Source organism: Protomyctophum parallelum (genome assembly GCF_964188405.1).
Source record: "Protomyctophum parallelum genome assembly, chromosome: 13".
In the NCBI taxonomy this organism is placed as follows: domain Eukaryota; kingdom Metazoa; phylum Chordata; class Actinopteri; order Myctophiformes; family Myctophidae; genus Protomyctophum; species Protomyctophum parallelum.
This window is the reverse complement of record NC_139708.1, coordinates 33,118,291-33,131,756: the sequence shown is the minus strand read 5'-3', so window position 1 is coordinate 33,131,756 and position 13,466 is coordinate 33,118,291. Positions and strand designations below refer to the sequence as shown.

Below are 13,466 nucleotides of genomic sequence, written 5' to 3'. Positions count from 1 at the left end.
TTCTTCTTTTGGCCAGGATATAGTGTATTATATTTATCATCATAATTGTAAAACATTATAATTTTTCATGCATTCAACTATAATCACTGTTCTAATGCATTGCAGTGTTTATTATACGTTCTTATGATTTAGCATTGTTGTGTGTTTTAAGTAAATCTATTATTCAAGAACAAAAAAAAGTGTTACAGACATTTGATTTTGAGACATCTAGGTGTAAAACGTGTATTACATGCACGGCTGCGGCGAGGGAGAGATGGATGTGTTAATTACCAACGTGGCCCTGAATTGTGTACAGCGTGAAGAGCAGCAGAGAGCGGCGGACGGGGAGGAAAGGAGTGATAGATTCTGCCATTATGTGCTACTGTGAGAAGTAGGCAGTGCAGACCTTTAGACGCTGATGCTGTACTGCTGATATGCTCATAATGAGAAGGCTTTCATAAGGTAAAGAAATAAATAGCTCCAAGGTAAAGTGCTGAGGGAAGGAAGGAGACAGGGCTGGGGTGACATTTAGAAATCGTGTCTTTATTGAGAAAAGGATAAGCAGAAGAAGGAAGTTGGCCATGAACCAGACAATCATAATCCCTTTATTTTATCTTCTCCCGACAAAACATTTACATCTAACCACATGTGGCTCTAGCCTTGCTTTACATCATTATGAAAAATAAAATAAAATGAAACCTGCCACTCCAGTCGACAGTACATCGGTGATGCATTCTCAAACCTTAATGTTGCCGCTATACAGTATACCACTGTGGTTCGACTTGAAATCTTGAAATCCAAAATATCCTTCCATTAAGAAGTACGCCTCTGCGAGGCTGTTATCACACAGAATCAGCGAAACCGGGGAAGGATTCTTACTTAAGTTACGCTCTACATAACAGTATGCCCTTCTCCGCCATCAAATACCATGACATGTACAGTACAGTAGACACTATCACAACACTGAGATCTGCAAACGCATTTTGACAACTGATTAACATGCAGATTTAAATTGCCTTAAAAGATGGTTAAAAGGACAAGAAGACTTCAATTGTTCAAATGTGTAGTTAGTTACTGTCATAGACCTTACACGGTCAATGTGTGGTGAAGCATTTTTAATGATGTGTAAGGTTCTGGGGACCTTGTATACTGAAAGAACATTCATATGTGATTGACAACTACAACATGAAATCATCTAAGTCAGTGAAGCCCAACCACTAGGCCTACAGTATAGTACACTAACACTGTGTGAACATCTGACAGTGTGAACTTATAGTTAGCTGTACGTGTGTCTAGCATCATCTACCTTTAAACTTTAGAATATAAAGTCTGTCATGGCTTTATGTGCATCTCCTAACAAATGTTAGACCATTTGGTTTATATCCTGGGTGATATTCATACTTCGCCAAATAACTGCCTATGATCAAAAGAACAGTCTGAAGATAATCTTCTCACCGTGCTCTAAAGAAATTGAATCTTATTATAAAACAAGGAGATTTGCTTGAGATTGAGGTAATAATCCTATAGTCCCAGTGTTACATATTATCAGAGGTGGCGGTGGGGGTGGGGGTGGTGGGTGGTGGTCTTCAATTCTCAATCAACAACCAGACAGCGTCACTCATGAACCTTCCCATGGTGTTCCTCTCTCTCCCGAGGCTCTCTACAAGCCGCTGCCGCTGCCCTCCACGTCCTCCACCACGATGGAGCGCTTGCGCAGCACAGAGTTGCTGTGTCGCCCGCCGCTCCTCCTGGCCTGCGGGGGCAGTGTGGCGGCGGCCCGGGGCAGCTTGGTCAGCAGGCAGGGGGCGCGGTACTGCGGCAGGCCGCTCTTGGTGGTGTCCAGTTCCTCGGGGTCCTCCTCCTGGGCCCGGAGGGCGGCCATCACGTCCTTGTCCGACGGGCTGAGGGTCAGGCAGCCGCAGGGTCGGACGCCGTCCGGCCCTTCTTCGCCGGACCGCTCCTCGGCCTCGTCCTCCACGGCCGTGAACGCGTCCCCCCACAGGCTCTCGCACAGGTCCCTGCCGTGCTGGTATATCTACACACGCACGCGCACATGCATAGGCAGGCACACACACACACACACACACACACACACACACACACACACACACAGGTGAAATATACCCACATGACCGACCATGCACGCTCCTGCATAGTCCTCTTGGATCACACTTATTTGTGGCGTTTTTAAAACCAAGGCTGCCTGACCTGGCCCGAAGCCACTTAGCGAAATTGGAACTATTGATTTTCACAAAAACGTGACCAGAACCGGCCTTGAAAATAAACACCCTCTTGCTGCCAGGTGTTACGAGTCAGATGGAGGTGGGGGCAGGGTAAGCACCTGGCAGCATGCCGCTGCCACCCTCCTTTGTTTCCCGCTCTGCTTTACCATGCCGCGTCTCCCACAGAACTATTAGAGGCCCTCGGCGGACATGACCTTGATGAGCTGGTATCTGGGAGATAACATCTGTAGTATCCGTGCTGGTGTAAGAGTCTGTGCCGATGATGCCTATCTGCCTTTATGTCTGATTCCCTCCCAGATTCTCGGGACAGACGGGCTGATATACGTTCTTTGAACAGGTTCCCTCAAGAGCCATTTTCATTATAAACACAATGGCGACTATGTACGGTCCACAGACTCCATCACTAAGACTGATGGTAGAATTAAAGAGATCAAAAGGGCAATGGGCTCTATGCACACAGAATCACTCTTCCTACTTCCAGGCCACTTCCCTACTTCCTTGGTGTTACCGATGATACTAATTAAGGCTCTGTTCCATTTAGTGTACAGTGGGTTTTCAAGGACCCCCATAACACTGACAGCTGAGAGTGTTCCATTTGTACACCCTGTATGGGACCATTTGGACACTTTGAGAACCACTACTGGTGTAGCAGAGTGTTTCCAGTGAGCAAACATGCACAATAACAGCATCCTGACTCTGTTTAACCAGAATGGAACAGCCTTCATTAGTATGATCGGTAACACCTGTGACGGAAGTAGGGAAGAGGCCTAAGTTCTTTCCAAAATGGGTGTATGCATAGAGCCCATTAGGGGCTCATAGAGGCCATTGGGTCAACTAAATCAGTATTGGCCATTATCTGGGCAGCACAAATTCCATGGCTATCCAGTAGTAGTTGAGATATTATGTTGTTTGGTAGTAAAATGACGGCATGTGGAAATTCTGGCCAAATGACGGCTCTAGAGGAAAAGTCACCAAAATCAGTAGGGGCCATACTCATGAAAGTGCTCAAATAATCCAACCAGTAATTCTAAAGTTATGTCGATTGGAAATAAAATGTGGATGGACTAACAAATGGATGGACCAACGAACCGACCGACATAGCCTCACCGCTAGTAAAAAAGGGGGGGAAAGCCTTATTTCTGTTTCTGGTTCCTGTAGCATGGCAAATTACAATTTTCTCTAATCGGAAATGTTCGCGGATTAAGGGGAGATATTGCTTAGCGCAAGCGAAACATCCCCATTCACCACGGCTTTAGGCTAAGCAAGGCCTTGCTGTAGAATCCGTGCATACATTATTAGAAATGGTTGAGAAAGCTCATTAGTAAAGTGGCAGTGATAAAGGCTATATGATTCCCAGTGCTTAAAATGAGCTCCCATCCTCTCCCCCGGAAAGTGACTCATAAGCACTCATTAGGAAAGTGTCACCAATTCACCTACATTTCTGTCCTATTCCATGCTGACACCCTTGCAGGCTTCTTCATCCAATTTACCCACTTCTGTCCCCTCTACACCCCTCACTTTCTCTTCTCTGTTGCTCCATTTTCATCTTACTTATGCTCCTCATTTCCCTTTATACCCCTGTCCCCTTCCCCCCATGTTTCATCCTGTCTCTTTGAAGGATTAAGACTGTGTCACTTGGGGGCCTTAAAAACAGCAGCATTATAGGTCATGTTAAAAGGACGAGGAAGATAAAGAGTGATGCACTCTGCCAGATACACACCATCCGACTGACACTCAGGTTTCACACACGCACGCATGACAAAGACAGATGCACAAACACACTATTCCCCTGGCAGGCATGGTTAGCTGCCAAAGCTAATTCACTACAAGCTCAAGTAGCTTAGGCAGCGAGGGTGTGATCAAATAAGTGAGAGGGTGAAATTTCCCAGGGCTATACTCTATCCTTTCCTATCCAATTTAATGCTATGTTATCTCATCCCATTCTATTCTATTCTATTTTGTCCTGCACTATCTCCAATCAATGGCATTGTCCCAAATGTCAAGCTCCATGACATCCAATTTAAAACATGCGATAAGCTGTGATAAAAAAGCATAGATTCCCTGTGTGTGTGTGTGTGTGCGTGTACGTGCGTGCGTGCGTGCGTGCGTGTGTGTGTGTGCGTGCGTGCGTGCGTGCGTCTGTGCGTGCGTGTGTGCAAAGTTATGTTTATGTATATGTCTTTACAAATAATTTGACTTTTATTTTCCGTGTGTGTCCAATGTCTTAGCCACCACCTGCTGCTCCTGGTAGAAAGGGAAATTAGTTGTTTTCATTTCACTGGCTAAGGTTTTGTGCTATGGAGGTCAATTTACAATTTGGGCATTTAGCAGACACCCCAGAACAAGACATTCCAGAACAAGAATGTAGGGTATGCGTGTGACATCATCATCATACGAAGTGGCGAACGATGTGGGAACGCCTACTGAGTGGCAAAAAACTAGTTTTTGTCCGTGGCAGCCCATACATCCAAACAGAAAAGTCCTATCTGATTGCATTAAACAATGTTAAACAACGTCAAACTCACTTTGCCATTCGATTTGCAACTCACTTTATGCATGCGCATACCCTCTATTAAGGCACTAAGAAAACGAGTGATGTGGGCCATGGTATTTTATTAGTAAAGCCTTTGTCCTCACATTTACTTTTGTAGAAGCATGTTTATGTTTTGGCAATAAGAATGAAGAATAGTAGCATGCAAATCCAAACCGTTGTGGTGTTTCATATTAAGTCAGGAAAGTATTCCATTTCATAGCTGGAAGGCAGTTATTGTATTTAAGGTGCTATATTCTGTAGTGTACACTGATACCTCCGATAACAATCTGATAGTAATAAGGGGAAAAAGGTGTGATTCAGCAGCATATACGAGATAATATTCAACAACAGCCATAGACCTTGTCAGTGCAATTGCGTTGCTAGGGAACAGCTTGTGTCCAAGTTTATTTCCTGTCAACTGCTGATATTCACAACCCAGCAAGCCAAATGACGTCATGATGACGTCATGATGACGTCCTCTGGTGACGTTCAGGGCGTTCAGGATTGGGCCAGATCACAGCTCATATGGGGATGATCTTTATGTCATTTCCAGGACGTCTTCACCATTTGAAATAATATAGCTTATTCTGGGCCAGATCTGAGTAGTTATGATATGACTTAAGTTGATCTGGTCTCGATCTGACTATCTCTGGACGTCCATTTTAGTGGGCAGAATTTATGTTGGTTGAAATCAAGTGATATTCTGGGCCAGATCTGACTAGTGTTGGTTTGACTTGATCTTGCCCCAATCTAGGCCCTCATTTATCAATCGAGTGTAAAATCTGCCACAGATTCGAGTGCAGGTTTCGTAGTACACCCACGTCGCCACGGCATTTAGAAAGTGAATGCAAACAGCTGATCCTTCCTTAATTTCGTTCTGACGTTAATAAATGTGACGGCTGAAATCTATCTGGCACGCCCTATGAAATCAAGCCTCGCCCTCGTTTTTGCGACATGAACGTTCTGCAGTATGACCAAACAACGCCATTCCATTGTGTAACCTAGTTACACAATGGAAAAAGCAAATAAAAAAGTTTCCTCTTGCTGCCCGCCTCTGACGCCTCACCCCCCTCTCATACACACACACAGGCGCACGCACACGCAACTTGCAAGCCCAACTGGTGTGTTATTGTATCTTAAATATATAAAGAACGAACACCTGCATGAATTAAAGAAAGGCTTACCCTGTCTGTTTCTCCTCTCACCTCGCTTGCCTTTCTGGTTAGTAAACTACAGCATGCAAGCCGCCTTTGTTTTAAATGGTCCCCCAAACCGTCCACACTTCACACCTAATGGCCGGGGATGCCATCAATCATTTGATCCACGCTACGCGCCTGCTGTGTGTTGTTAGTTGTAGGCTACTGTTGTAGCCTACATTATTAAAGTCTTCATTCATTTAATATACAACAAAATATATTAGTGAACGAAAACCTGTGAACCATATTAATTAAATAACAATTAAATAGGCACGCACACACGCTGCTGTTTTAGGTGCATCTCCTCCCTCCTGTCTGTCTCTAAACCGTGACCATGCGCGTTTATGACAATCTATTTAGATTGCCTCGCGAGTCGCTGCTGTGGCTGGGCAGTGTCAATTATATGAATGTGCTGCCTAAACCAGCCTCATGTACATGGCACTGGTGGGCTGGTTAGCCTATCTCCGATGCGGTCCCCTCGACTCCCCTGCACTTGCGCTGGCTGGCACGCCGGCAAGGCCCATTTGGCATTCGAGCGACGCGTAGGGTTTATCCTTCATTAAAAGGACGAGACACAACGCGAGAAAGACATGGCTGTAGATTGCAGTAGCCATACCCGTTGGTGTTGGTTGGTAGACTTGACTATAGCTGCATAGACTCGGTCCCAGGCTTACTTATCTGCGAAAAGAAGAGCTATAACTGCAGCTAATAGCTATGCAAATGCCTCTGGGACCCATTTAGAATGCTTATGTTATCAAGTATGACAAGGTTTAATAAGTTAAAGGACAACTTTTTTTTTTCTCCAACGAAGGTTCATGTTTTAGGTTGTTATTAGAGAAAGTAAAAGATGAGCGTAAATTTTGTTTAATTTGTTGCTTTCTTTCGTTTTAAGGATTTTAGCTATTTTTGACAGGGGGCGGGGGCAAGTGGCTTGTTACGGCGATTTATTTATTATTATTTACTGTAGTCCTACTAGACTGATCTTTTGTGGCCAGATGTAATTTCATGTGTGTATTAGGACTATTGTAAATAATAATAACGAAATCGCCGTAAAATTTTGTCAAAAAGACGATAAGTAGATATTTAGCCCCATGTTCGAATGCCCCCGCCCCCCTGTCAAAAATAGCCAAAGTCGTTATAACAAAAGAATGGAGCAAATGAGAAAAGTTTAACACTCATCTTTCACCTTCTCTAATAACAACCTAAAACATGAACCTTGGTTTTAATATATGACAAAACACAGTAGAATTAGAATAGTCTACCTAACAGAGACCACGCTCCGAGATTCTACTTCAATTAACCAGACAATGAATTAATGATTGTCTGGGTAGGCCTACTACATTAGTAATGTAAGAACTATCTTGCAGCCTATTGCTATAGTGGCCTTGTGGCTGCAAACAGATTAGCGTCTCCCTTACCACGGAAATATGTTGTTCTCTATCGTATCGAGACTATCTCTCCACCCAACATATTTCATATGTATGGGGAATGTCCCCACCTCACGAGTACATATGAAATATGTTGGGTGGAGAGATAGTCTCTTTCTTCACTCAGAGAACAAAGGTTACAAAGTAACCATACGATATTTCTGTTTATGTTAATGGTGGAGTGATGTTTTCTATAATGGCGGTTTGAATCTGGTTCACAGAGGCATAACAACACAGTGGTGTGTGTCAGACGTTTATTGCAGAATCACGTCAGTTCTTATAGATGTTAGTGGTTACTGACTAATGTGAACACCTGTCAGCACTCAGCATGCTGTGTGTGTGTGTGTGTGTGTGTGTGTGTGTGTGTGTGTGTGTGTGTGTGTGTGTGTGTGTGTGTGTGTGTGTGTGTGTGTGTGTGTGTGTGTGTGCGTGCGTGACTGCGTGACTGCGTGTGTGACTGCATGTGCATGTGCGCTTGCGTATCTACAGTATATCTGTGTCCACACTGGTGTGAATGCATTAGTTTTATACTGAATTTCTATGCAAAGTGTCTACAGTCATGGCCATGTAATCAACCAGTCAGCCATCTACTAAGGAGAACATATTTGTATATGTTGTACACACATAAATGGACACCTGCACAGCGAGGCGTGAATAAGTTTTGTGCATGCCTGCGATTTAAGCTTCCCTGTGCATTACACCCACACACACACACCCACAACACACACATATGCAGTCACACACACACATTGCTGTCAGCTCAATTTACCGTTGCAGATGCTGCGAATGCACCCGAGTTCCTAATTTTCTGCCGTCTCAGAGGAAGACACCAAGTCAAGCATTACCACTCTGAAATCCAAAACTGTCTCTAGGGGAAGGAGCCATTGGTACATGACAAACTCTGAGTGTTAATTTTACTCATAGTGTAAAGACAGACCCTACCATGTCCATTCTTACACTTTATTGGGCTGCATCTAAGCAGTGATGGAAAGTGCATTTACTCAAGTGCTGTACAATTTTGAGGTATTTGTACTTTATTGGAGTATTTCCTATTTCCAATACTTTTCCTTCTACTCCACTACATCTCTGATCCAAATATTGTAATTTTATTCCACTACAATTATTTGAAAACTTTAGTTATTGTTACTTTGTAGTCAACCACGATTCATTGTGAGCTTGTAGATCTGCTATTTTCAAAAGATTTGCATACATTTGGAAACTTGAAATTGGACATTCTGCATACTGCATTCTGCATACTGAGTACTTTCTACATTTTCTACTTTAAGTGCATATTGATGCCAATACTTTTGTATTTTACTCAAATACATTTTGAACTCCAGACTTTTACTTGTACTTTCTACATTGCAGTATTGATACTTTTACACCAGTAAAACAAATGTGGGTACTTTTTACACCACTGCATCTAAGTGGACTGGCTGTTAGGGACTCATCATGCCCCTTTTTTGTTCTCAGCCTTTCTTGAAGTCTCGATCAGGCAAGGCCCCTATTCACGGTTCAGCTGAGAGATATTTTTAAGTGGTGCAACCACTTCTACATCCAGCATGCAATGTCCGTGTAGCTGTGTACCTGTTTGTGATGTACCTGTGTACCTGTGTGAGCACGAGTGGTGTGCAAATTGGAACGAGAGAAGTATGTGACATGGCTGCCACCTGCTGGACGCAAACGATACAGAGAAGAAATTGGAACGATACAGAGAAGAAATTGGAACGATACAAATTGGAACGATACAGAGAACCAATAGACGGGAGTTGCACCACTTGGTTCACACTGGTGTGATTTTTTATTTAATGGCCCCTATGCCCTATAGAGCACCGAAGTCCTGACGTAACTCGCTCATCCCGACGATTCCCCTGGTTCGCGGAAGTAATTTCTCTATGGAGAATAACATGGGGTGATCTTAATATCGTCTACTATAAGCGTTGTGGTCCAAAAATAAACAAGCTGTCTCTGCGTTATTGTCAGGGAGGTGTCTCTGTATCGTTTGCAACAGTCAGTCACTCATATATGATACAGTCTGCTTCTAGCGAAAATCGAACTAATTCAGCAGCAGTAACATTAGCGTTTTCTCTCAGTCAGTTGATTCTTCATATCCATATGAGTGAAGCGGCCGGGGTGACATGTTTATTTTTCAAACACAGTTGTTATATGAGGCGATCTAAAATCGCCTCAATGGGGATTTCAATGCAACTAAACAAATACATGAACCTGGGGACTGACGCCCTCTACTGAAAGTGACGTCAGACTTCGGTGCTCTATTCCCTATTAGGATTGCACTGAATCAATGCAGAACTTTTTCAATCGATTAGTTAGTTAGATAAATTATTGCACCACAGTAATTGGGGAGTTACATGGAGCTTGGCCCTGCTGAAAGAGACAGGAGCCCAACAGAAAGCCTCACCTGGTACATTTAGTGGGGAAATTAGGGGCAGCTCTTAAATATCGTAATTGTTGGTGCCACACTGCCACTGGTTTGAGTCTGTGGGCATGCACTGCACATGTAATGTGATGCGACAGTAGGTCTGGTCTGTTTACATAAAAACATACTGAAGACCATAGCCTGTCCACTGTATTAGTCTTGTGTCGCCAGACTGTTGCCTCTAGCAATTTTATGTCTAGCAAATTTTATCATACAGTCTGGAGAATGAAAGCTCCTAGAAGCTCCTAGAAGTGAAGCCTCCTATACTCCTATAGTATCCTAATACAAATCGAAATCTGTTCTGATCTACATTTAGACACATTTAATGTACAATTTGAGCAAGGACAGGCTTAAATACTTCACCAAGGTGTGTATGTGTACACACACATTGAGAAATTACCTGTTTTCTCAGATGCCTCTCTGAATCTATACTCTCCTATTTTCTAATTTAGTTTCTAATCATCATCTGAGATCAACCAGTAAACCCATATGAATGTGTAGGTATATCTGGTGCGTACAATGCTGTGCGTGCTTGCTTGTACATGCAGTGCTGCTTTATGTCTGTGCGTGTACGTGTGTGCACACATGTGCGTGTGTGCACCAGTCCTGTCTCTCTGCCTCTATCCATATCAGCCAGCCAGCCTCTGGCCACTGAAGCATGACCTAGTCGTTTTATGACAGCCAAACCCCCTCACCAGCTACACCCTGCACACCACTGCACCCACTACACCAACTACCCCCACTCCACTACCCACTGCAGCTCAGCGTCTGGCCCACAGTCTGGGTCTGGGTATGAATAACCTTGAGTTTTGAGGTCAGTCAACAGCCTCTGTCTGTCCACAGGACAAGTGATGCATTGTTGATCGAGCCAAAACCAAAGTATGTTTTTGGCTGAAGTGGATATGCTTTGGCTAAATCTTAGACTGGGAAATTTGCATGCGTAACAAGTATTTAGGTCAGTAGACGTCTGTTCACGTGTTTTGTTTTGTTTCAGGCTACAGTTCTGAAATAACACATTTTCAATTAAGGCAGAAGCGGTACAAGAGAACAATTATATAATTGCATTCTTGTTGCTTTATTGTGATTCATATAGTACATTTTAACAGGGGGGCTGGGCCTGATTCGTAAACGGTAAAATCCTCATTGTCACTTCATCCATTTCAGACTCAGAGATTGTACACATGTAACCAAGCAGCTGACTGTAGAAAAGTATACATGTGTCATTGTCACCTCTTACCTGCTGATACTGAATGCACATCCCAGTGCAGTTCTGGCCCCTGGGGTCTGTGGCCCATTTACGTGCACATGTCAAGTCCACCCTGCAGGCCTCAAACCTGGAGAAAAGGGTCAATACAAAGTGAGTAATCCAGTACTATCTTTTAAACGATTATGCCTTTTGTAATGTTGCAATGCTCAACTGTATTTCTCCTCCAAAGATATACTCCTGTATACTGTATACTAAGTTGTTAATGTGTAATTTGAGGTACTGTGATACATAGGAATTACATACTGTAGGTCTGAATACAATGCATACTGCACAGTATAATGTATAGGCCTATGCACAATGTTAGGGATAAAGCTAGAGTACCCCTAGCCTGAGCTAACGTGTTTGCGCACGCCCTTATTGGATCTCATCGATCTGTCCGTCACCCCCGGACCCTCTTCTCCCCCCTAGTGCAGCGCTACGTCACATCATTTGGAGCGACGCCCACCCGGAAGGGTTGACTCCCACTTTTAGAACAGAGCGGCCAATGCGTTCCTCCAGGCTTTCAATTTTTGCACCAACAAAAATGAAAGCCTGGTACCGAGGCTAGAGTACCCCTAAAATTAGGTTTGGGCGACTCTAAACTTTATTGCAGACACAATATTAGGTCCATATACAAAACATTAAACAAACAATAAAACAGAGAGATAGCCTACGTACCAGACTATATTCACTCCATACGGCCCCCCCAGATCAATTAAAAACATATAACCATTGCCTCCAGTGTTTCCAAAAGCAAGAGGAAAACTTTGTATCACTCTGTGATGTTAATTGAGGACACAATTAACACATTCTTTGACTCCTTCAGTCTACACATGAATCTATTCTAAACATAAAATTCCTCAATACAGCATGAAAGGTGGTTACATTTTTAGTCACAAACATTTCACTTGCAGTGTTCCATCTTGGGAGTTTCAGAAAGATTACATGCCATTATATTATATGCCACATGCGGTTTATTTAATTTTATTTAATTTTTCCACTGCTATAATGGCACCACAAGCAACCTGGTTACCATCAGGTTAGGTGTACCCTAGCATCATGTTAGGGTTACATTACACTAACAACAGGTTGAGGTGTCCACTGGGATATAAAAAGAGATGGGGACAGATACAAACAACAGGGACATGTGCTGATCATGACCCGGAGGTCCCTGATCGCAATCTGTCGGCTCACCAGTCACGGCAGAAGCTGTGACAAAGAGGCACCGCCTGGATGTAGGATCGCCGCTGGGGGTGTGGCCAGCGGGCCGCGTCAGGGGAACAGCGGTAGAAACAGGACACACGCGTCAGGAAGCCCTCGCAGCTATGAACGGAGTGGAGGTAACGAGAGAGAGAGAGAGAGAAATATGGTGGGTTAGTTAAGAGGACAGAGAGAGTGATGCACGCTAAACCACTTTTAACCTGGTGTCCCTGTTTTGTGCATGTCATTAAAGGCAAAAAAGGACAAAAAAGATGTACAACCTCCCAACACATTTCAGTTTTGGAGTGCAACGCCATTGTACAATGAGGTATAAAATAGGGCTTCAGTGGTTAAAAGATACAAACATGAGCCTTTTTTTTTACATATTCTATCCAGGGTAGGCTATAGGCCCTGCTTCACATTCTGTACTCAGACATTTATTGAGCCGTTTCCCCGGACAGCCCCAGCTTATAAGAAAGTGCAGTACTGTAACATCAAAGCACGAAGACCCTGTTGAGGCAGGTTTCAGTAACTTACGCAGGGCTGAGATTCCCACATTTGTCCCAGGCAGCATTCTTATTGTTGCCATTGGGAACACGAGAGATGTCCTTGATGTCATCTTCAGTGCAACAAGCATCTAGGGAGTCGGAACATGGAAATATGTTTGAAATTAAAAAGCTTGTAGAAGAACTGTCATCCTATAGCACACCTCATGGGGCATAGCAACTTAAAATCATAGATATTTGATAAAAGTATATATGATATAATAAGACAGTCACTCACTATCAGCATATAGGGTGCAATCTTTCAGGTATGGCTCTGGGCTAGGTGTGGCCTTGTGTTTGCCGTCTTGAAGACACACCCCCTCCGAGCAGATGCGACCAATCAGTGCAGTCACCAAGTAAGCACAAACCAATAGCAGTGAGTGTGAGTTGATACCCATTTCTCCAACCAGCAACAGGCCTATGAAAAAGTTAGCTGAGTTTCAGCACCATGGACAGCGACAAACAGGTGAGATGTGTGTTTGGCACACATCAAGCTATCGTTGCTATAGGCAGATGAAGTCTAGTCTGTAGTCTCTATACCTGAGTTAGTGTAGGCAGGTTGCCATTGCAACAACTGGTTATATCATTCAGTCAGACATGCGGGATTGTGTGACGTGTCACACCTTGTTCTATAAATCACATTGTCTTCAACTAACTGTA

At 43.6% G+C, this 13,466-nt stretch overlaps 1 protein-coding gene across 1 annotated transcript in view; it reads right to left on the bottom strand.

Moving 5' to 3' along the window:
- Positions 1-501: 501 nt before the first annotated feature.
- rtbdn (retbindin) overlaps positions 502-13,466 on the bottom strand; it is a 14,171-nt gene continuing 1,206 nt past the window's right edge. Inside the window, exons 2-6 of the mRNA XM_083779956.1 lie at positions 13,045-13,224; positions 12,799-12,898; positions 12,256-12,384; positions 11,053-11,149; positions 502-2,014 (exon numbers count right to left, since the gene is read on the bottom strand). Of these exons, the coding sequence (XP_083636082.1) occupies positions 1,640-2,014; positions 11,053-11,149; positions 12,256-12,384; positions 12,799-12,898; positions 13,045-13,204 (861 nt within the window). The 5' untranslated portion in view covers positions 13,205-13,224 and the 3' untranslated portion in view covers positions 502-1,639. The remainder of the gene's footprint in view (positions 2,015-11,052; positions 11,150-12,255; positions 12,385-12,798; positions 12,899-13,044; positions 13,225-13,466) is intronic.